This window comes from Manis pentadactyla, chromosome 3 (assembly GCF_030020395.1).
Source record: "Manis pentadactyla isolate mManPen7 chromosome 3, mManPen7.hap1, whole genome shotgun sequence".
Classification (NCBI taxonomy): domain Eukaryota; kingdom Metazoa; phylum Chordata; class Mammalia; order Pholidota; family Manidae; genus Manis; species Manis pentadactyla.
The window spans coordinates 169878760-169904302 of record NC_080021.1 but is presented as its reverse complement, the minus strand read 5'-3'; the positions used below and the strand labels follow the sequence as shown (position 1 = coordinate 169904302).

The 25543-nt window shown below is 36.1% G+C and overlaps 1 protein-coding gene across 17 annotated transcripts in view; it reads left to right on the top strand.

The window, feature by feature from the left end:
- The window catches only part of BNC2 (basonuclin zinc finger protein 2), a 442599-nt gene that overhangs the window by 243344 nt on the left and 173712 nt on the right, over window positions 1-25543 (top strand). For 15 of the 17 annotated variants that reach the window (XM_036888211.2, XM_036888208.2, XM_036888199.2 and 12 more), the window contains one exon: window positions 20935-21037. In XM_036888211.2, the coding sequence (XP_036744106.1) occupies window positions 20935-21037 (103 nt within the window). Of the gene's footprint in view, window positions 1-9520; window positions 9599-20934; window positions 21038-25543 lie in introns of all 17 variants that reach the window. The other 2 variants (XM_057498716.1, XM_036888217.2) reach the window with 1 other exon arrangement.

Sequence of the window (25543 nt, the reverse complement as noted above, 5' to 3'; positions counted from 1 at the left end):
GCTCTTTCCCCATTGTATATCCATGGCTCCTTTATCATATATTAATTGACCATATATGCTTGGGTTAATATCTGGACTCTTTATTCTGTTCCACTGGTCTGTGGCTCTGTTCTTGTGCCAGTACCAAATTGTCTTGATTACTGTGGCTTTGTGGTAGAGCTTGAAGTTGGGAAGTGAGATCCCCCCTGCTTTATTCTTCCTTCTCAGGATCGCTTTGGCTATTTGGGGTCTTTTGTGGTACAATATGAATTTTAGAACTATTTGTCCAGTTTGTTGAAGAATGCTGTTGGTATTTTGGTATCGATTGCATTGAATCTGTAGATTGCTTTAGGCAGGTTGGCCATTTTGACAATATTAATTCTTCCTACCCAAGAGTATGGGATGAATTTCCATTTATTAGTGTCCTCTTTAATTTCTCTTGAGTGTCTTGTAGTTTTCAGGGTATAGGTCTTTCATTTAGTTTGGTGTTTATTTCATAAAACTAAAAAGTAATGGAATGTAATAAATATTAAGAGCATTGTTATCTCTTATAAAAATGTTTTTTTAAAATCTCCATTTACATACACAGAGAGAGTGAGGCTCAGGATGGGGGAGGGGGTTCTAATTAAGATAGTGCCTACATACATGCTTTATAATCAGTTATATTTCTGTTGAATAAGCAGGACAATTGTTAGTGTTTTTAAAGTCATGAATTAATTTGAACAAGATAAAAACTGTTTTTCCAACATCAAAATCAAATATTATTTATACAAGATTTTGTTTAGTATATAAATTCATACAAAGTTTTACTTACTAGAGTTCATATACCTTTATATCTTTTTGTGTTTGAGCAAGGAAAAAATAACAATTTATATGAAATTTCTAAACATAATCAGGACTATGACAGAATATTTCATATTACATGTTTTATAAGAAATCTAATATGTAACAGAGCTTGTAAGAAAGATTTTTAAGAAAGCCTCAACAGAAAAATTTGAAAGAAGTTACACCTCTCGGGCAGAGGATCTGAACAGACACTTCTCCAAAGAAGAAATTCAGATGGCAAACAGGCACATGAAAAGATGCCCACATCGCTAATCATCAGAGAAATGCAAATTAAAACCACAATGAGATATCACCTCACACCAGTAAGGATCGCCATCATCAAAAAGACAAACAACAACAAATGTTGGTGAGGTTGTGGAGAAAGGGGAACCCTCCTACACTGCTGGTGGGAATGCAAATTAGTTCAACCATTGTGGAAAGCAGTATGAGAGTTCCTAAGAATGTAGGAGCCCAATTTCAAGAAGACATATGCACACCTATGTTTATTGCAGCACTATTTACAATAGCCAAGAAATGGAAGCAACTTAAGTGTCCATCAGTAGATGAGTGGATAAAGAAGATGTGGTACATATACACAACAGAATATTATTCAGCCATAAGAAGAAAACAAATCCTATCATTTCCAATAACATGAATGAAGCTAGAGGGTATTATGCTCAGTGAAATAAGCCAGTTGGAGAAAGACAAGTATCAAATGATTTCACTCATCTGTGGAGTATAAGAACAAAGCAAAAACTGAAGGAACAAAACAGCAGCAGACTCACAGAACCCAAGAATGAACTAACAGTTACCAAAGGGAAAGGGACTGGGGAGGATAGGTGGGAAGGGAGGTATAAGGGAATAAGGGGCATTATGATTAGCACACATAGTGTAGCAGGGGGGCACAGGGAAGGCAGTTTAGTACAGAGAAGACAAGTAGTGATTCTATAGCATCTTACTATGCTGATGGACAGTGGCTGTAATGGGGTATGTGGTGGAGGCTTGATAATGGGGGGAATCTAGTAACCACAATGTTGCTCATGGACTTGTATATTAATGATACCAAAATAAAAAAATAAAAGAAAGATACACCTCCCAATGCATTGTTAAACTTAATTGAGATTGTGATCAAGAACACTAACAAAATGATGGACAGTGACTGTAATGGGGTATGTGGTGGGGACTTGATAATGGGGGGAGTCTAGTAACCATAATGTTGCTCATGTAATTGTACATTAATGATGCCAAAATAAATAAATAAATAAATAAAAAATAAAGAAAGAATACTAACAGGAGATTTGCAGTGTTGGCTCTGAAGCCCACCTACAATTAAAATATTGCTGAAGAACCTCCTGTTAACATCAGATTTCTTAGTACTTCCATCCTTCTATATCCTTTTCGTTCTGTCCAAACTGAATCGTCTTGGACCAAAAAAGACATTCTGATTTTAGGGTATCTCTTATGAAAGGGTTTGAGATGTGCTTATGGTTAAAAATAATGATTATGTATGTCAGTGTTTAATGTTTTAAAATTATATTCTTCAACAAGCAGTTTTGTTCATGGACTTGTTTTGAGTGCATTAGTTAGGACAAATCTGGCTGCAAACATTTAATAAGTATTTATGTGGGTAGCATTTAATAAAACTTTTTAAATTCACTTTTTAAGGATTATGAAAATTTTAAGTTTTCTTTGATTGTAAGTTTTCTTGTATAACATTAGTAATCTTTGTCAAGCTGTGAGGGGAAATAAATTTTGTTTTCAGCTCTATCACAACACATGCACATGGATGTAATACTGGATTGGAGCCCCAGTCTTGACTTTGCAAGAAAGGTAAGAACACTTCAGTTTACAGTGCCTGACTCCATCCTTTTCCTGGAATAAGGAATGGAATTGGTTTTGTTTCTTGATAGATTTGATCAAATCATATACTAGTTTGATAATCACAGGTGTAAAGGATAGCCATCCACATCTTTTCAAAACACAGAATGCTACTCCTAAACAATATTCCCTTAATGACATTTCTTGTTTTCAGGGATTCCTGAAAATTGCAGTGGATGACCTCTAGAATGCTTTTAATACACAGCAAATAACTAAAGTCACTTAGTTCATAATTTTATTCAGTAAAAATGTATATCATAATATTCTAAGGAGTGAAGGAATAACAGAGGAGAGAAGGATGAAATGAGGATTGAGTGACATTAAATGATAAAAGTCCACCTTCCTGGATGCAGTTAATACAGAAATGTAAAAATGTTCCCATCTGTCTGAGCCATCAGTTCCTGATGTAGTCCCCTAGAGGAAGTGGCTGAAAAGTCATTTCCACCTAATGGGTTGTTAGGTTGCCTCTCTACAGTAGGTTGGTGGTTGCAGCCCACTTCCTCTAAGACAAAGGGCCGCATCGCTAAACCCCATCACAGCTGACACTAATTGGCACTGCTGGCTGCCCTGAGCTGTGAGAGCAGGCCTGCCCGAATGTACAGTGGGGCACACTGATGGGGTGTGTGGCACCGACGGGAGGGCTTTTTCTCAGAGTTTGTTAGTGGGTGCACATGTTTTGATTTTCCTTTTCTGACCCCTGTTCCAGCAGTTTATGTCATACTGAGCATTGTTACTTGACTTGGGGAAAATTCAGTGAAAGTCCCTTTGCCAAGTCCCTGGTCATTGGAAGTTAATCCTCACCTTCAATACTGTTGGGGCTTCCAGATATTATCACCTACCTGTGAAAAGTTCTGTTGAGTAATTAAAATTGCTAGTAGCAAATAAAAAAACTACTTTTTTCCTCATATTTATACGTATCAAATAAACATTTTTGTTTTCTTTCTTTCTTAAGTAAGAAGCCAGAAGAGGACCTATCAGTCTTTCAGAAATGAGTTTGGTAGCCATTTGGTCCATTTCACTTAAAATTACCAGAAATAAGGAGAAGAACTTGCTTTGTATTCAGAAGGGTCTAGAGTGAAGTATTTAGTTGCTGGAAGGGGTTCAGAATGATAAAAGTACATAAAAGCAATTTAGCACCCTGTCCTTAGAAATTTTTAAGTAGGTTGAAACTTGATTGCTATATATGGCTTCCAGACTTTGATAATATGTACAAGGGAGGGAACTGGGAAGGGAAGAGAAACATTACTGAGCAGAGATACTGGAGGCTCTGTGCTGGGCACTTGCCTATACATTAGCTTTTAAAAATGCACAGAGATTACCCAACTTCCATTTATAGAGAAATGTGACTGTAGTCATTGCCAGTTGTATGCAAACTCCCTACATTCTTAAACTGCATATTGGAAAACTGGTGAGTGGTGCCAGCAAGGAAGAAAGAAATTACTAAGGGAATTGATTAGTCATATTAATCATTTATGTTTCTTCCCTGCATCCATTAAAAGTGAAAAAGGATAGCCATTTAGGTACCCAGACCCTGGCCCTCCCTGGCTTCCTCTTCCCCCTCCATCAGTTTCAAGCTCAGGAGTGTGTAGTGGGATCCTGCTTCAACAGTTGGCTTGAACCACAGCTCCCTGTGAGAGGCTCTGCTTTCTAACATCGGAAAGCTCCTGAGGCCTTCCTCAGGAAACTGCCTACTTCCTTCACAGTGTCCAAAGGGATGTGAAACAAGTTTGGGATTTCCTGTCACTCCTGAATTCTTTCAGAGTGTCTCCTTGCATTGATATCCATTTATATAGTTCTCAGTGTGGTTCCATGCCTTTTATAGGCACCACAATAAGAGGACAATTGCAGGACCAAGGCCAGGGTGAGGCTGCTGAGGTGCCAAGTGTGCAGAGGAGGCGGCAGCCCTCCCGGGCTTGTGCAGGTGCACCTGGGATTCTCATTCATTCATTTTGGAGTGTGGTCCTGGGCAACTGTACTTCATTAAGTGCCACAGATGATTCTGACATATGCTTGTTCTCTTTTATATTTAATAAAATTGCTTTATTTTGCTTTTTTTAAATTAGTGGAAACATTTGGCCAAGAGCAGAAGATGAGACTCTGCTAATAAGAAATTTTGTGTTCTCAGCACACTGATAAAATCTCACCTTCCATGAGCAGATCCCGTGCTCCAGCTAAATGCCTAAATAATAAAAGATGCAGCAGCACTACTTTCTGTGATTTGAAATTAAAGCAAGAAGCACTTTCACATGGAGGCATTATTTGCACATGTTTTACATTTCTCACCCCTGTTCTTTTATGTTTGTTTTCTCAGTTGAAAAGGTAACATACCTGACACCTGTGTGCAGAGTCTCAAGTTATTAACTCAAGTATAATAGCCTCTCACACAGACAAGCTTTTGTAGCTGATTGAATACTACCACTTCGTAGTACTTTTGACACCAGAGGATTTTTCCTCCCCATGATCAACTCTTTAAAATCAAGCAAATAGGTTAGTTTTGGAGAAAAAAATCTCCATTCAGTGAGTTGACATGTAGAATCTAAAGTTTTTTTGTGGAGATAGATTCTGAAAATGGTGCTTTGGCAAGTAGAATATGGCTAAGTAAGCATTAGGTAGTCTAACTCTAAAATTTGTTTATTTTTAATTAAGAGAAAAAGATGAATCTGTGGACTAGTCATCTAAAAGAATATAATACTGTACAATAGACACCCATTTAAAATTATATCATCCCTACCTTATTTATAGCTGAGGCATACTATCTGGCAGCTGTGCCTTGATGTTAACTTTTAACACAGGTAATATATTTTACAATTAAAATAATAGCCTCATTTTTCTTGGTATGATCAAACATAAAATACTAAAATGTGTTCACTACCGGCTCTGTGGATATTCAGGTAATGTTTCAGTGAAATCATATTGAATTGTGCTTTCCTCATCTGTTTATGGTTCACCCAAGTGGAACATACTAATTGTCCCACAGTCAGTCTTGGAAAACCATCATCTTACAAAACTGTGAGGTACTTTGCAGAAATCCACCATGCGCTGTTTTTTTTTTTCCTCTTTGTTGTTACTTTGGCACCGATGCCCAGTTTCACCAATAACATTATCTGTGGTCTGTGGTCATCTGTTTAGGGACACCCTAGCATTATTTAAAATACATAATGTAGGCTATGTATAGGTTTCTTATGTATCAGGGTTCTGAATGTGGGTGAGTAACAAATGCCGTAAAATGTTGTTGGTAGCTGCTGTCTTCCTTCACCATTCTTTGTAGGCCACCAAAGCTAGTGTGTGTGTGTTCCATCATGCAGTCATCCAGTAAAATATTGACTTGACTGACAATCGTCATATCGAAGAGGTGGATGCATTACAACATAAGGAAATGCCCTCTACATCATAAAGAAAAACTGAAATACATGAAAATGTTAAACATGTCTTACTATATTACCTGTTTTTCATGTATTACTTCTAACCAGGATTCTACAATAGTTGCACCATTTCATTCCTTTCCAGAGGAGCGAAGCAAATGGGGAGGATTTTATTAGTCTGTGCAGGGAATTCAAATTGACCCTCTCAACGTATTTCTTTCACCTTTACTGAAAGACAAACCGAGGGACCAATTCATTTGGAGAAGGTATTAGGAGGGTGTGTGTATTTTTCAAAAAGGGCTGCTGTATGTAAGCTTTCATTCTTAGCCATACCTGAGTCTTTCAAGCAAGGGACTCAGAATACTAAATTGCACTTCTTCCTTTTGATCCAAAAAAGTTGTAAATCACTACAGCACATGACGTGTGATCTAACCCTTCAAATTACTTGAATATGGTTGATGTCAGACTCATATCCCTGATCAGTTTGTGTTCAGAATTCATTTAGGAGGAAGCAGATGGTGTATTTGTTTGTTTCACAACCACCACTGTCTCTGAAATAATAGACTTTAGCAAATGAAAGCATGAATGCCTTCTCTGTGATAGACCAAAACATTTGAAAGGTATTGCTCTTTAATGTTCAGTTGTTTTGTATAGTATGCATGGCTTTTGCAGAGGCTACAGTTTTACATGTAGCTATCCTTGAGGTGTACTTCTGTTAATTTATTCATATTAAAGCCACAGTTTGGTATTTTTAGTAACACTTGGATCAAGGAAGGAAAGGGCCAGCTGCACAAACTGACTTTAAGGAAAGCATATCAAAACATATATATTTTGGTTTTTGGCATTTTAAAAAACAGGAAGTATGTTATTTTATTGCCATATAGAAGCAGTAGGTGTTGCCCAAGAATGTATACATTGCCTGGGACAGAGCCAGTGCCTGGCCCTTGAACCACAGTGAGTCTGGTTTTCTTTATTTTATTTCAGGCACACTATAATAAAAGTAGCCTTTGGGAACAGAGAAATGGCAATGGTAAAGAAGAAGTATTCTTTTCTGTAATGACAGAGACCTAAGTTTGAATGTTACTAGTATTGCCCAGAAGAAGAGATAAGAGATGCATCCTTAGAATAAGGTACCTTTTTCTAGTACATCTAAAATGCCTTTTTTAAAATAATGATGAGTAGCTTCTGCCATGCCAAGCTTATTGAGATTGTTTGCCCCTTGTCACTCTCTTATCCTGTTGGAAGACCAGGAAATGATTTTTGACCAGCAATTTGCATTTTTTGGTAGCATGTGCTGTATGTTTTAAGTGAGTTTTATAGTGTCCATTTTCAGATAGATATCCCTGGAATTTGTAAATGCTACTCTGTCACAGATAGACATTTTAGCAAGTGTATTTAATTTTTTTTTGAATTCACAAATTATTACAAAAGTTATGTCCCCTTAAAAGCTTTCTCTTATTTCATTTTCCTTCCAGTATACCAATAGTTGGAAGCATGAGTTCAGCATAAATTATGTATTGATAGCCTCATAGCACTCTCTCAGATTTCAATTTCTTAGAAAGTTGTTGTGAAACCAAAAATTTGACAAATAAATATAGAGTCTAGCAAGTGATGTGAATATAACAGATTTTACTTCATTTCTGTCAACTATCTGTGATAAGTTATGAATATCAGTATATAGTTGTTATTTTCTTCAGGTATCTACATAGGGAGTTTTTTGTCAAAGAGTGTATCTGCCTATCCTGAGAGACAAATCCTCTCAGGATTTGAAATTCTTAATTATTTAATGAAGAGATTCTATGGGGTCTCAAAATACAGATATAAATCCCCAAAACTAGAGGGGACAGAAAAGGAAAACCAGATATGGAATGAAAGGATATCATCTTTATGTGAGGGATAAGTTTTGGTATTCAAAATCACATCTAGCTTTGTACAAAAAGAAGTGGGTTTATTCTGTGCACTAAGATTATGGGGAAAATGACATAAAAGAACATGCTGATAAAGCTTATGCCTTCTGGTATATAAAGCAAATATCTAAATATATGTCTATTTGTGTCTATATACAGAGTTAAAGGACAGTTTCCATGAAATAATGCATTTGTTTAGAATTGCTGTAGATTTTCATAATTTTTAAAACATTCCTATTGTAACCTACATCAAAAGGGCAGCCAGGTTTTTTGTGTCTGACTATACATATGCATTATAAAAAAGTGAGTCTACTGTAATTACCAGTTTGCAGAGCGAATTCCTGCAGGGTTTGTACTCTCCCCATTAGTAAAAGAGATAAGTTGAAATGTATTAAAATTTCACTGTACAACTGGGAGTTTTTGTTCACAGTAAATGTGTTAATGTTTCTTCATTGCTCGACTGTTTGTGTTTAAATTTAGGCAGCATGCCCAACAGGGACAAAATTATAGGATAAAGCTATGTATAAAAGAAAAATCCTTCAGAGAGCACCAATAAGGCTCTTTTTAAAAATAAGCAGTTATGTATAATAGTACATGGCCATAGCCACAGAGAAAAGTTTTATCTGTCTATTTCAGAATTACTGAAATTTTTCTTTCCCTTGTGTGAAAGTTCAGAGGACTGAGTTTATGTCAATAGCTAATACACTTTGATGTAAAAACATCTATTATCTTTTTCAGTGTTACTCCTGTAAAAAGAAAAAGATGCGTTCTTGTTGTCCTTATGATGGAGAGAAGCTAATAGCATTTTGAGAGCAAGGTGATAGATCACATTTGCTTCCCTAGTAAAGGAATTCTTTCTTGTTAAGAATTCTAATTATAGCCTGTTACATTTTTGGAGCATTTATCTCTGCTTTTCTTTGTTGCCATGAACTTAGTAAATATAATTATTCACACAGATAGGCTTACATTAAAAAAAATTAATCTGCAACTGCTATCACCTAGTGTGAATATGTAATGAAATTCACAAATACAGGGTAAAGACTAGTATTTCTCTGCAGTCTAGAGTGGGCAGAAGATGTAATATAAACACTGGCTATTTAATCCTTAGCCAGCCAGGGAGCTGACCTCCTCTCTCTCTTAAATGTTGAAAACATATTTTTTAAGTTCTTACTGTTTACTTTTTGTAGTTTCTTTCACCTGCTTTTTTATACATGAAGATGAAAGAGTTTGCCAATGTCCATATGCCAACCCAAATGTTGCCTCAGGCCTCACACCGCAGACCCACAATACAAATCATGTAAAGAAGCAAAACTAAAATATAAATCTTCATTTTTAAATGTTGCTACCCTAGAAATAGTGTTTTGTAATTTCCTTTGTGATACTGTACATAGTTATGTGGAGACCTATCAGAGAAAGGGGAGGAGGGAGGAAATGAATGCATATGTGTGTGTATTTCACTTGTTTGGATCCCTACATTCAAGTGCCCTTAGAAAATGTGAAAAACCCCTTGGATATTTCCTGTTGTATTTTAGCTTTCCATCATAAAATGTATTTTCTCCTTCAAAATAGGTTGGTTCATCATGAGAGACAGACAGACAGAGACAGGCAGCCATTTAATTCTTCCTCTTCTACTCTGTTCTTTAAAAAGTAAGTTTTTAACTGATAGACCTTGAAGTAAGTCCTTTAGAGCTATTACTTTCTTTTGGCTAATTTGTAGAAAGGAACCATATGAAAATTGGATTTTTGATCTGATGGAGTGATTCTTGAGTTCTTATGAACCATTTATAGTCTATTGAGTAAATCCTTCTTAGTTCACGGATTATTGACCCAATGGACCATATTAGCTGCTTCGAAGCTGTTATAGCCCATTATGTTGATTCAGCTGACACACATGTGAACCCAGTCCACATGCCCAAGATGACATTAACATTGTTCTGGAAGACTCCCTTTTTTTTCCACAAGGCTTCTATTTATTTTTTAATTTTCAAGAGTTAGCTCAGAGTCCCTGGCAACCATCACGTAGATCTCGCCGTTTGCTCAGTGATGAAGCATTTGTTAGCAGCTAGATGGTCTGTTTCTTGCTGCCTTTCTCTATAAGTGTATGTCTATCTTTGTCTTTTAAACCAACTAATCCTTAAAAGAAAAAAGAGAATAATGTTTTTTCAACACTCTTGGGTATGTTTTACCCTCAGATATGCATAGATTCCATAGAAATTTGTGGGATTTCTGTGCAAATCTGAATGCAGTCCTTTCAATTTGAGAAAACTACCTTTTAGAAGAAATGGTAACATCGTATTTGTGTTTTTAAAAAATGTATTACCTGAGAGATTTCACTTGAAAAATTTTAGCAGCTCTAGCTACTGGTAAAATCACGATGTGCCTTCAGTGATTTATATGAAGCTGTAATGAAGCCAGTCCAGGTCTCAGCACAGACCCTTGGGGAATCTATGACCTAACATAAATAACGTATAAGAGGGCATGTAGACTGTTCTTCATATCATTATTATTATTTGTAATGGGTATGATTCCTGAGGTGATATCTGCTCTTGGGCAAAGAAACATATTCTTTCATAATCAGGCATAATTATGATCCACAGTTACATGCACAATGGAAGGTATTAGAATATTTGTTGAGATATGCTACTAACAGGCAATCCCAAGATAGGCTGCAGTAAGATGTAAAATGAACCAAGCATTCATTTATACCTTGTCACTCTTTTCCAGATTTTGGCTTTTCTTAAACATGTAGAGACTCCATAGAAAGCTGTTTAGAATCTCTTTTTCTGTCTAAAATACACCACTTTGTAGAAAATTCCAGTGTAAATTGTTAACTGCTTACTTAGCAGTTTCCCCCACCTTTTCAAGTTGCTTAAACCTTCATCCATTCCTCTCCCTTTGTGTGTAGTTTGTTCACATATTCTGTTCAGTCTTAAACTCCTACTGGAACTGAAAAAATATCTAAGGAAATCTCACTGTGGAGTAGGGTAGCAAGGGGGGGATTATTCAGTTCCTTGCCTTTCATACACAGGCAGAGTGGGAAGAGCCCTGGATTACCAGCTGTGGCCATTTAAGGACATCTCAGAGCCTCATTTTCTGCTGTTTGAAAAATCTCTAATTTGGGGGATTTTGATGATTAAATACAAGAATGCAATTGAAGTATTATGCAAGCTTCATAACACTGTACAAACATAGGACATTATTAGTCTCACAAAGGCTGCCTCAGTTGGCCTGGGTAATGGAAGTTGTCATTTGAAATGATATATTCTAAAATTCAACAGCTTGTCTCCCTTGTTGCTTCACTGGGATAAATTCTTTTCACAAACCTGGGGAGTAAATTTAGTTAAAAGGTCACCCACCTTATGCTCTTACTTGGTAAATGGATTGATTGCTATGCTCTGGCATTTGAAATGTGAGGCTGGCTCCTTTTGTAGAGGACAAAGATTTAGAGGGACTTGTTCCTTAAAGGGGTCCCTCCCACGCTGCCCAGGATGGAGGAGGCATCACCAACTCAGGAGCGTCTCACATTTGGCACAGCCTGGGATGTGTCTTGGGGTACTCATGCTCCTCTGTGCTACGTCCCCAAAGTCTGGGGTCATCATGCAAATCATTTTTCTCAGGATTGAAGCTGCTTCTGAAATAGCAGAATTTAGGCTTTATCTTGTCTTCTTGTCTAATGAGTATTTCTTTGTCAAGTGCTAGAAGGTTCATAAGTCTTTTTGCATCTCATTATAAATCCTTTCCTTATTAATGTCTTTCCTATCATATTATATTAGTAATTGTTTTCATGAATGCCACAGAGAAATGTAATCACATTACCACCTTTCAAATTGCATTAGTGAAAATGAATAAAATGTATATCAATGGGATACAAAATTGCTGATTCAACATTAAGGCAGAATGAGATGAGTATTACTTAACATTAATCTGGTATCAGAGTACTTTGGCTCCATATATAAAGTTGTTATGTATTCTGGTAAATGTAGATTGAGTTTAGTTAATATGTGGTTATTTTAAGTGGTGAACTAACCCCTTATTTTCAGTTAGATGATATGTATATTCATGGGAAGAGTATTTCCTTTCTAGTATGTTATCACAGCTACTTAAATAGTCTGCAAAATTTGTAAGCATACTGGCAATAAATGGAATAGCTTAATTGTTAACTGTTAGGTAAGGAAATAAAGTTTCTGCCCAATTTGAAATGCCTTTTCATTCCTGTTTTTCTAATATTACTAATCATCTAACCAAATAGCTTATATTGCCATAGGCTTAATGTAATTGGGGTGGGGGAGCAGGAGACATAACACACGCACTCCAAAGCCTGCATGTGCTTTGATGCCATAGAAGCATGGGTTTTTCCTTATATAATTGGCTATATCCCGCTGTTGATTTTCACTCTGAACTCCTAAATTATTTAAATGGGGTCTTCCTCATGTCGATTGATAGTAGATTGTGGTCATAAGGTAATGACTACAGATGCTCATTGGATCCATGTCTGTGAAAATTCGTGTGCCTATGTGTATGTCCCTTTCTCCCTGTTTGTATTTATATATTCTCATATAGTCATGAAAACAGTCACTCATATATAAACATTTACTCAGAAGTTTGTTTTCCCTCTTTAACTCCTTCTAAACCAAATTCATTTCTTGACTTCTGCTAAAGTAATTTTTTCATCACAGTAAATTGAGAAAAATGGTTCTGCTGATATACATGACAGAATTCACCATTGTCAATTTTTAACAAATTCTCTTAGTTCTTTAGGATCTTGATACTAGTATGTTGAGCATTATAACTGAGATGCCCCACCTCATAATTTGTTGAAGTATGTTCTGGATTTTCCTGGTAGAAAAATAGCAGTGAATTTAAAAAATAATTGCCGATTTTTAAATGGGTATGTTAGGTTTTGATGTTTTCAAAGTAGAAGGGATTTTCAAATTCAAGCAGCAGTGAAATTCTTTTGTTTGCCCTCTGTTTATTCATTCATTTAGTATTTGTATATTGAAGACCTACTAGATTAAAGAAAGATGTTTTTTCTATAGTATGTCTCCAGCGGCGTGATATCTTATGAATCAAATGATTTAATAGCACTAAAAGAAACGAGCTGCTTCCCACTTTTAAATATATTTATTATTCATATACCATATATTTTACCATTTAAAGTACACAGTTCAATGGATTTTAATATATTTGCAGTTATGTGCAACCATCATCATAGTTATTTTTGGAACAGTTTCATCATCTCAAAAAGAAACCCTTTCGCTATCCCTGCAGCCCCTAAGCAGCCACAAACTATTTCCTGTCTTTATAGAGTTCTGTGTTCTGAATGTTTCATGTAAGTGGAATCATATAAAATGAGGGCCTTTTTCTTTTACTTAGCATAATGTTTTCAAGGTACATTCATGTTGTATGTAACAACAGTCCATTCTTTTTTATGGCCAAATAATATTCCATTATGAATATATTATGTTCTGTCTGTCAACTTGCCAATTGATAGAGGAATTGTACATTTTAAGGGAAACTTAAAATGAGGCTTAACGTTCCCAGACTTTTAACAGTAAATGGTGTTGAAAGGCCACCTTTTGCCAGTGAATCTCTTTCAATTATTCTGGATATGTTTATTATGATGATGATATATTTTCTTGATCAATTTTCTTGAGGTCAGTTTTTAAATTGTCCAGCTTTTCATCCTGACCATGTGGTCCACTGGTTGCATTAGTGGCATCTGGTCCTTGTAGTGAGTCTAGACTGACCATGTGTTTTCAGATCTTCTGATTCATCCACAAAATGTAATTCTTGAAGACACCCAAGAAATTTCAGAACACATAGGTACAACAAAATGATCATTTTTGTCAGGTTGCTGTTTCTTCATATAACAGTAAAAACAATTAAACAAGTTTTAAAGAACCTTTTATTGAGGGATTAATTTTTATATTTCTAATTTGTCTTGTCACCAAATAAGATATATACTTTTGCTGTAATTTTCTATTGTGTGAATTTTTGAATGGGTTTCATTAAGCAGACAGAATGACATCATTGCTTCTCATTTGCTATTATTACTGTTATGAGAAGTGGTAATTGCATTGCAGTTCAACACTCTGTTGGCACTTAACTTTTACAGTACACTTTATAATCACTCCTTGTGAACTCTGTGACCATTACTGATTCAAACTCAGATTTATGTTTCTTTGTATAAATATGGAAAACATACCCACCTTACTACAATTGTAGATTTATAGTAATAGTCTCATGGTTAGAGTTAGATATCTTAAGACTTTTTAGGTAGTTATAAAACTTCTTTGTAGGTAGGGTTTTTAAAACTGTGGGTCTCTCATCAATCCCTTCATCCATCCAATTCACATTTTCTTGTCTTATTTTGATACCTGATTATAAAATTCCACAGCACAACAGAGATACCTTTACTTTAATCATGAATGAGTTTTGTAATCAGGTAAACAGCAAATTTCTTGTGCAGTTGTCTAGTTCTTGTTAGTTATTAGTAAGCTCAGAAGTTGTCCACAAAGCAAAAAAACTGAATTTTCCTTGCAGAAACTGCATTGTGACTTGGCCAAATTTGGGATACTGAGTTATTTTACAAATGCAATATCATATAAATTTTCCAAGTCTTAGTTCACACTCAGAGTACTTCTTTTGAAAGTTGTCCATTAGTTTTATGTATCAGCCATGTGAAAATAGAAGGGAAAAAAACTGGCCTGACAATTAGGGAGCTTTTTCAAGTTAATCACCATCACTATCACATGAGTCCTTTAGAATCTTTGTGTTAATCTTGGTGCTTGGGTACTATCACAAGTTCTCACACGCAAGATGTGTGAATGCACGTGGAATCATTCTGTGCCTCAGTTTGGCCATGTACAAGATCACTCTCTCGGTCCATAATGCTTGGTGTCTGTTATGTTGTAATTATTGCAGTATTTTGTGTGACAGTCCTGGAATAATCAGCTTCCAGGTTCATTACAGATAATTTTCTATTCCAGAATTTTATTTATTTATATTAAAGACAGAAGTCTTTGAAGGACAATTTTCCTACCCAATAGAAAAATTCATTTGGCCTTCTGAGACTGGTGTGTATGTTCAGAGATGAATAAAACAACATGCAGTGACGTATTAATAAAAGTTAATTATAACATAGACTACTTTGTATCCTCATGGAGGGTTGGCAAATTTTACATATTTATGATGTCTACAATGTGGCTTCCAAAGTAGAAAATTCAGGTTATTAAAAAATTTGTTCTTGTTAAAAAATTAACAAGGTGAACCTTGTCACTGATAGCCATTATAGCCAGTTAATTTATACACCTAGACTGTACCATCTAAGTTTATGGTAGAAGCTGGTGGGACAGAGTGGTTGCTATATTAATGATTAGCTTTTTCTATAATTCAATTTTAATGCAGATCATGTACTTAACTATTAAACATTTTTAAATGATTGGAGTAAAATTTCATAATATAAGTTGTAAATCTTGGTATCTTCCGCAGAAATGAACAAGGAGAAAACAGATTTAAGAAGGATTTTTAGTTACCTATGGGAAATTTGTCCTGGGTTAATGAACACTTGAAGGGAACTCCTGGCAATTAGTTTTTTGTGGAAAAACAAAACCCAGAAATGAGATTAGTTTTTTTTTTTTAAGTTCTATGATTGCTTCTTCAGACTATGTGTTTTATGTTTCTATTTGCTCCATAGCCTTATTTTGCCTTTTGTTGTTTTGCATTAATAGATGACTTCTGTGTTTCCAAATGAGGAACAGGTAATAGAAGATTTATTAATTAGCCTGTGTCTTGTTCTTTTGTAAGGTACATTAACATTAATTGCAGCAACAATCTGTTTTCCTGAAAAATGTCATTTGCTGAGAAGATTGATGTTCAGTTTACATATACTTGCAGAGGTCAAGCTAGCTATGAGTATAATAAAGCTAAAGAGACTTCAGTTTTAGCGATAACAGAACCTATTATCTGAATAGGGCTTTGGAACTTATCCAGAATACTTTCAAATGCACTCTTATTTAATATTCCTATTTAAAAGTGTTAATGACTGAACCTTGATTAAATATTTTGTACTAAATTTGACCCTTTTATGTATTTTAGGTAATTTTGTTCATGAATATTTATAATTTACCAGTTTTAATTGTATGTTTTCTTCCTTTTTCTATAGGCAATGGAAATAAACTGATTAATAATGAGAAAATGCACCCTATCATTTAAGAGCCATGTAACACCCATATAAATATTTCTGAACCCCAATGTTAAGGTCATGCCCACCTTAGAGGACTCTAGTATGAATTATATGGCATAATGTATCTCAGAGAGTTCATTTATTCACTAAAACTAAATATGTGTTATAAGCATTTTATAAGGTGTTGGAAAAAGTACATTGGGAAGAATCATAAGGGAAAAAGTAATTCAAATACTCAAATGTGGAAAGTTTCTTGAGGTCATAAATGGTTTCCATTTATTGAGCTTTTACTGTTGCTAGGCTCATTGTTGTGTGCTTTATATTCATTTAAGTCCTGTGACACTATTGTGATGTTATTGTTATCATTATTTTACAGATGAGGGAAGAGGCTCAGAGAGTCCTGTACTTCTCTCAGTGCCTTTGAGCACCTGTTTTTGCTAGTATACATTGTAAGCCTAACAGCCGTGTTGCCCTGCCCTCATGGAGCTTAAATTCTAAAGGGAGAGATTGACCTTAATTAGATAATCACAGATGTTAGGGGTATATAATAGATCATGGATTAATCAGTATAGGTAAACTGTAGATAAATCTGATCTCACAACTGTGATCATTGCTGTGATAGAGAGAGATCTTGTGAAACAGGAGACAGTGGGGGACTTGCCTCAGTCAGAAGATGAGGGCAGCTGCCCTGGGAATGGAAGTAATATTTGAACTGAAATCTGAAAGGCGAGCAGGAGTTAACAATACCCAGTGGGGCTTGGATGGTGGGCTGTAGAGAGGCTTTACCCTAGGACTGCCTAATTGTGACAGGGATTGTAACTGGAGAATTCCAGTCAGTGGGATGGAGAGCTCCCAAAACCTGGGTCTGATTCCTGGGACTTACTGGCTCAGTAACTTTAGGCAAGGTACTGAGTCACCTCCACCTCAGTTTCCTTGCTTGTGAAATAAAGTTAATAATAGTAACCATCTCACTGTGTTTTCGGAGGGTTAGGAGAACTAATGCTTTTAAAGTATTTAGCACAGTATCTGGAAAATGGCAAATATCCAATAAATCTGGCTATTGTTAATAATGGGTAATAAATAAATAAACTTAAGTATCCTTTCTTTGGTAGAGGAAAAGACAGGAATAAAAAGGGAGAGATGGTGTTTCTCACACCTGTTTAAGGGCATTTTTCTGTTCTTAGGGTCTGTCCTCTAAACCCACTTACCACAAACTCTTGACTGTCAAGTCCTTGAGCACAGGGACTCTGCCGTCCGTTTCCCACCACTTAGCACAGTATTTGGCCCCAAAATGATGACTTCTGCTTATTGATGATATTTGAAGCAGTAGGAGGGGATGAAATTGCCAAATTAAAGAATAAAGAGCCCAGCCGTGGGAAACACCTGTATTTATTTACAGCAGAGAGAGAGAGTGTGTGTGGAATTGTTGCCAGAAATACTAGGGTAGTTGGTCACTTACAGCCCAGGGATGGAGAGAGTGTTGTAAGCTGCATCTGGGTCTGGGAGGACAAGGAGTCTGGAAAAAGGGACCAGTTATGATTTGAGAACATTCCTCTTGGAGAAGGCAGTTTCAGGAACCTTTGGGCCAGAAACCAGATTACAAAATGAAAATGTAGATAGTGGTGCAGAAGTGGAAGCAGTGGGTATTGAGTGCATAGGTTTTTCTTTAAAAAAAAAATCCATGGTAAAGGTAAGCAGAAGGAGGAATTACTTTTCATAGGTTGCAGGCTTAAGAAAAGGTACTACTGTTATATTCCTGGGCAGCTGGGAATGTCATTACGTTAAGAATTGAGGAAAGAGTTACAGGGCACTCTTGATGTGGTAGGTCCTGGAGGCATGGAGGGGATAGCTATAGCCTGAGTTAGCTATAACTGTCCTAAAGATGCCTAAATATATAGTCTAAACTGCTCTTTTCCTGGTATCCCCTTTCTGCCACTTTGCCATTGTCTCGATTTTCTATAGTTGAGGGTGCCCAGCAGTGAGTGGGTGGCGCTCATGTTAGCTGCTTGAAAGAAGAAGTGAATGTGCTCACAAAAATGAAAGCATATCCGTTTCTGCTCTTCCCAACTGTCTCCTTGGAAAGCATGTACATTTTTGAGGCTTAACTGGCTTTGATAGTTTTATGACAATTTATTTTTTTAAAGTGTGGGTTAGTTGGCAAGTGATCACATTGATTCTATTTTGTTGTGAATAAATAGTATGTCAAAGTTTTATGCCATTTCAAAAATGTTATTTAGAATAAAACTTCCTTTGAAGCCACAATAGTCTCTTACGCAAAATATTTATTTAGACCATATTGTTTAAATATATATAATTCCCTTAAGGAATATTTTAGTCTATAAAAATTTGAATTTGAAACAAATACACCTTCTGGAATTCATAGAAATACAAAATGGATCTTCCAGTGCTTAAGTGTTTATATACAATAGGAGCTGAGGTGTTCCAATGTTTGTATGTTCAGGTACAAAAAGAGTAGAATTCATAAAGAAGGAAGACGATCTGGAAGGTTTAATTCCCAAAAGTGCCAGATGTATAAAGTTATTTAGGGAGAGAGAAAGTGTTTGAATCATAAACTAGTTCAGAGTAAATGAATGAATGATTCAACCAGTGACTAAATAAATATACATAAAAATAAAGCAAACCTACAGTCTTTTAATTTGGTCTGTCCTGAATATAGCTATAATTAAAATTGACGAACGTACACTTTAAACATGATATAAGTTTAGGCTATTTTTGTAAATTAAATGTTCTCAAATTAATGATTTAAAATATGTATGTCTTTTTTTTCTTGGAGTTAACATATAGTTCTTGAGAGATCATCTCTTAGTGGGTTTTTCTTTTTTTTAGTGTTTATGAAAGCTTGTATTATCATACTGCAGATTATATAAATATTTTAATGTCATTGTGGTTGCTGTATCTGAATTTATAATTAGTTTGTAAAGTGCTTTGTTTTTAGTAGAAACACTACTCACTAAATTTTTTTTTCCCCACCACCATAGTAGAGTCAAGTTGTTAGTTCATTAACTAATGACCATGTTATTTAAAGAAACTGTTTCTAATCTGGGATGTTCTGATATATTCCTCAGTCAGTAAACTATTGAGGTTGAAATAAGAAATTTTGGGGAGCTGTTTCCCTTTACAACCTACAAATATGTTTATTGTTCTTGCTTAGCATTTCCTTTGGTGTCCCTATTTCTTACTACTGATTCCTTTAATCTCTAACATATATAGCAAAGTTTTACAACATAATTAATAGGTAATGGACTGTTGATATTGGAAGAAAGCCCCTGAACTATCAGGCAGATGATACAACTGAGTATTTCCCTAGTGGTAATAGACGAGCAAATTACTGATGGAGGAGAAATACGAAAGGAGTGTACAGTAAGGATTCTAACATCAGAAACCAAATAGAGGTATATAGATTTAATGTTCATTAATGAAAGAAATATTTTATACTTCACTGATCCAAAGCATAGGGAACAGTACAAGCCTGTTCAGTCTTATCCTCTGTAAGTGGAATTTGGCCCAACCATGTTAACAATATCTAAAATACTGTCTATTACAAATGAGACAGTGTATTTGAAAATCCACAAGGTTCCAGGAATATGCATCAGGAGCTATGTTAAGTGAGCATTGCTTTCAAGCATAGAGGTGCAGTTTCAGGGAGCGCCGTGCCTCTCCCCGCACCCGCACCTTACTCCCCAAATCAGTAATCATTGATCACTTTTTTAAAGCCATGGAGAGATCTTTTCCTGGCAGTTCAGGTAGTTACAGTAGACTGTTAATCTGTGAATGATCAGACTAAATCCCTTCAGTCTTCAGAATTAACATGCAAATTAGAACTAAATGCATGAGATAAATTTATTAACTGTAGTCTAGGACCATAGGTCAGCTTCAGCACAATTTTTAAGCATAGGTTTTTATCCATAAAAAGTTACACTTCATCTATGCTAATTTTCTATGGATTCACTTTATAATATAAACTGGTGAGATGATTTTTGAAAGTACTTGTAAAGAAATGGAAGATTCTTTAGTGTGTTCTTCATTTTCTAAGGTACAGTTGGATTGTTCCAGATATAAAATGTTCACATAAATGGCTTTTTCCAAGTCTACATCTGATCTAAAAACAAATTTAAATCCTAATCACCATTAAAACAAAAGGAGGGTTGTTTTATATTTTTCAAAATAGGAATGAAAATGGAATTAATATATCAAGGGGGAGAAAAAGGAATTAGGCTGTGCTAAGTAATACCAGAAGTATGCTGGGTCTTCTTGGGCCAACAGGATTGTCTTTCAAAATGTGTCTGAAAGATTAACAAAGCATTTAAGTGAAACTTAGCAGAAGAAAAGTAATATTCTAATAGTAATATTTGTATGTCATGTTTTAGTCTCACCAGCATTTCACTTCAACATTATTATATTAGAATGTGTATTTTCTGCATTATTACCAAGTAGATAAACTTATGGGAATATATAGTAGCAGCAATGTTTTTCCCTTTTAGATCCCTGTTGTTACAAATCCAGCGTTGTGTAGAATATATAATCTTTTATTCTTAATTCTACTTGGTCTATGTTTCTAATTTCAAGGTTATGTGTAAATGACATGAAACATTCTATTAGTAAATGAGCTTTGTTTTCTTCTAAGATATTTTGATAATATTAAAATTTATTTTTAAAACTCTGCCAGCCCCTATCTGCATAAGTCTTTAAAAAATGGAAGTAAGTGTTATTAAAATAGTGAAGAAATATAGTACCTTTGAACAGCTGCTGATCCTTGTTCCCTCCTTTATTTTTCCAGGCTATCCGTTGCACACTGGTAAACTGCACGTGTGAATGTTTTCAGCCGGGGAAGATTAACCTGAGGACGTGCGATCAGTGTAAACATGGCTGGGTGGCACATGGTGAGGAAAATGGACTTTCCTTCTCGTTCTTGTTATGTTCATGGGAACTGTGAGTATTTTTTTTTTAGAGCAGTCACTGGCCTGGAGAAGACAGGGGTCAGTTGTGCTCCAAGTGTTAGCATTCAGCCTGCAGCTCTCAAGTAGCGTATTCTCAGCTCCAGCAAGTAAGCCTGGGTGAGCAGCTCTCAGCAGAAGGGCGAGATGTTTATAGGACAGTTGGGCTATGGGGTTCTGACTGAACACAGCAGCAGCCAGCAAGCACCAAGCCTGATGGAAACTCAAACATACCACAGTTGGCCTTTCAGGGCCTGGACCTCAGAGGGAAGCTGGCAAATCCTCTTTGCTTGAGGAGGGCTCCCTGATGACTACTCACCCTTGTCATATGTGTATGGGGCTGAGTTTATCCTCCCAGATGTTAAATTTTGTATGGTCTACGGTAGGTGAGAGAGTGAACGGGACCATTATTTGTCTAGTATCTGAAAAAATAATCTGTAAATACCTGCTTTCAGTGTGCATTGGGATTGGAGGTCGAATGTGAGCTCTGTGTAGGTGTGTGTTGGAGGCGAGGGTGACCTAGGGCCAAGGCTGGAAATGTTGAGGCTTTTTGCCAGATGCATATAGTTGTTCTATCGATATGCCTTGACTGAGCATTTACATGATCTTATATATGGTTTATGTGTTTTACATTTAGGCGAAAATAGACAAAAATAAGCAGAACATTTTCTTCACTTCCTAGACTTCAGAACTTTAAAAAGATAGGTAATGTTTATAAAAGAAATCCTGGGTTGAGATTTTTTTTGACAGCCTGGGGTATTGGCTCTTAAGTGGACATACTCTTCATTCCCAAGCAGTGCCAAATATCCAGTGGGTTGTATTTTTATAAATGTCATGTTATTCTAGCAAGATCTGAGGTAACAACACTGGGCCATGCCTTGAAATGCTTTTAATTTATCATGTACCATGCTTGTTAGGGTGTGTATGTTGGCATTGCGGGGACATTTCAGCCATGTTTCTGTGTGTGTGTGAGAGAGAGGAGAGAGATACGGTGAGGTACGTGCTGAGGACACTGGAATGAGTGTACCTGACAGGCAATTTTGCAGTGCCTCCAGGATGAAGCTCTTTGCTGCTTCCTCGCTGAGGCCAAAACTTGTAACAACTCAGAGTCCAGTTTGGAGCAACAGCTGAGCTGCTGTGTCTTTTGCATTCTGTGTATGTTACTACATTCAGTTATTTATTTTCTCTTCCTATATTGACTTGCTAGGGCTGCCACAACAAAATGCCACAGACTGGGTGGCTTAAACATCAGAAATTTGTTTTCTCACAGTTCTGGAGATGAGAAGTTCAAAATCGGGGTGGCTTCCTTCTGAGGCCTTTCTTCCCGGCTTGCAGATGGCTGCCCTCCTGCTGTGTTCTCACTGGTCTCTCCTCTGTGGGTGCACACCTCTGGTGTTGCTGTGCATCCAAACTTCCTCTTATTACAAGGATACCAAGTGGACTAAGTCCCGCCCTAACAGCCCCATTTTAACTTAACACCTCTTTAAATGCCCTATCTCCAAATACAGTCATATTCTGAAGTGCTGGGGGTTAAGACTCCAAGGTTTGATCAGCCCATAACACTTCCTAAATATTCTTCTTTCCCTGAAAAAGTATTGGCTCTGCTAGGTGACGGGTACAGAGCTTAACGTCCCAAGCCCATCAAGGTAGTAACGGGGTCAAGTCCAAGCCCTCCAACTCTGATGGCACATAGCTCTCAGCATCTCAGGTTTCTTCTCTGTACTGTAGGATTAATGATACCTACTCTTCAGGATTATCGTGAGAATTCAAGATAAAATATATGAAGCCTTTAAAATAAATAATACATGTTTAAAGTAATAAATTGGACAATAGATCAGCAATAAAGGAGGTTCAGTCACTAAACAAAGAACTTTTCATTTATTCACTCATTTTTTCCAAAACCATCTTGTGTTACCATCATCTATCTACTATGGTAGCTTTGTGAATATAAAAGTTTACTGTGTCACCAGTTAGTTTTATCTATCCACTTCCACATGCATATTACATTAGTAGTGTAATGGGGAGAAAAAGCAGTATTTCTTCCTTTACAAACAACATAAGTTATTCCTGGGCCATGGTCATTTCTATGACTTTCTGAAGAATGTGATTTTTCACCAAACTTGAATAAGGTATTTCTATTGCATCAGACTGTGCCATTAAAAATTCTGTGTTTCTGGGATATTAATTTTTGGAGGTTCTCAGATCTCACTTTCCCTCATCACCACCATTATGACCTTGACCTCTCTTTCCCTCAACCGCAGGGACATACTTACCTGTATACAACTCAAAATTCATTTACAGAGGTATACAAATTTCACTCGAAAATGGGGTTGGCTTCTAGCTTTTGAGTCACAGGGGGATGAGAGCACCCACTCTTTTTGCCCTTTGCATTTCAACTAGTTGCCTAATTCTCTCCCCCTACACAGAAAACCCTGAAGTCACATCTCCCATTATTTCTGCTCAGAGGTGAAACACGCAGTCTTCCTGGCTGCCTCACACAAGCACAGTGTCCTATGAGTGGGACAAGGAAGAAGGAAGTCACTTGTTTTTACTAGTGTGTAATTTTTCTCTAAAAGTGGTTGGAAAAGCAATAAGACTACTGAGATACAGCTCATAGAATCATTTCATAATAGCACTGAACATAGTCTACCTGTTACTATACTGTAAAAAAAAAAAAAGAATATATGCTGTTAAAAAATAACCAAATGTCAAAATCAAGTTACCTTGATTTCTCCACAAAAATGAGAATTTTTTTTAGAAATTTGCTAGTCTCTTGAAAAAGTATACTCCTCTGTCTCCTTTGTTGACTGCAACTTCAGATTCCAGTTTCTTCATACAATGTTGGATTTCATGGGTCTACATCTACATATATTTATACACTCATTCACTTCATTGCTTTACAGACTGCTTCTCAGATCTGCTTGAATTGTTGACATAAGCGGCTTTACAAAAATCTTGAGAAGAGATGTTTTAAAAAATTAAAGAGAGTGAGTGATTAGTTCATGCTACTCTCACACCTGGGTTTTGAAATTACTCCCAGGGCTGTGGTGCTATTCACAAATTACTGCCTTGAAAGCTTAGCACCATTGAGTTAAGGGAGTAGAAAGCAAAAACAGTTTCTTGACTATCAATAGGTATTTCCCACTGAATTAATAAAGGATTTCCTGCCCTTTTTCCCCATTAATGAATTTTAGCTTTCACCTTGATAATAGAAAGCAGGGTTTATTGAATTCACTTTATTTAAAACAAGCTTTTTTACTTTTTTTTTTTTTTTTGGTTTCGGGTGTCCATACTTAAGAGTGTATAATAACCCAGAGTTTCTAATTTTGTCACATTTCTGTTCAGAGTCCTTGAATAAAGGTCGGCACTATACTTCTGCATAATTCACTTGACAACTGTATTTTTCCCTCCTCTGTTTGCATTGTCTTTCCCATTCATTTCTTTCATTCACCTAAATGGTAAAAGTGAGTCTTGAAAGAAAAGAATTTCTACAAGTTCTAATTCTTGGTTCAAAAGTACCAAAACAAGGTATCAGGATAGGATAAGAGCAGTAATGGGCATCTTTACTGGTGATATAAATGTTTATGTTGGTTAGAAACTTGTATTTTGACCCTTCCCACCATACTAGAGGTTACTATCCACAAAATTGAGGCTTCAGCCAAAGATTTTACACAGTCTTAAAAATCAGCAAGTACTGCTAGTATATACCCAGTGATAGGTAAGGGGGTGGTGGGGAGGAAGTGTGCCCCCTACTGATCTTCACTCTGCTTTGAGGATCTGCTTCTAATGAGAATTGTTACTAATAGGACTTGGTTGCTTTTGTGAAAAATTGGAGGTATGGTGTAAAGTTTAAGAACTATTGTACTCAACCATTTTTATTGCTTATTATTTGCACATTAATTTCAATGTCCATAGTCTAGATGAAGACTTTATTTACAAACCATTAAGATAAATAAAGCAATAGAACTAAAAATTAATGAGATGTATTCTAAATGATTTTAGGAAATAATCAGAGACAACTTTTTTTCTCATAATGTATATTTGATTCGTGTGTTTGATAGGAGGTAGGCAGATTCTAGAAAGGCAATTTATTTAGATTTTTTCCTTTCCTAGAGCAGTAATTTTTACTTCTGACAAAGCCCATTTGTTAAAATTACCTTTAAGAAAAATTCCAGTTTCTTGGTATGTCTACTAAGCATTTGGCAAGGGTAGAAAGCTTGAACAAAGAGCACATTACAGAGCTTAATCAAACCCACAGCAGCTTTCCTGGTGCAAATTACTTTCTTTACTTTGACTTTAAACCAAAAGGATGCACCATTCCAATCAGCTGCATGGATGTTAGAATTTTCATTCACTTCAAGTGATCTAAATTAACTCTAGTCTTATTTCCTTGGCCAAAGTCTGCCTGCAAAAATGCTTGTTGCACTGGTATTCTGGAGACCTTTTCTTTAT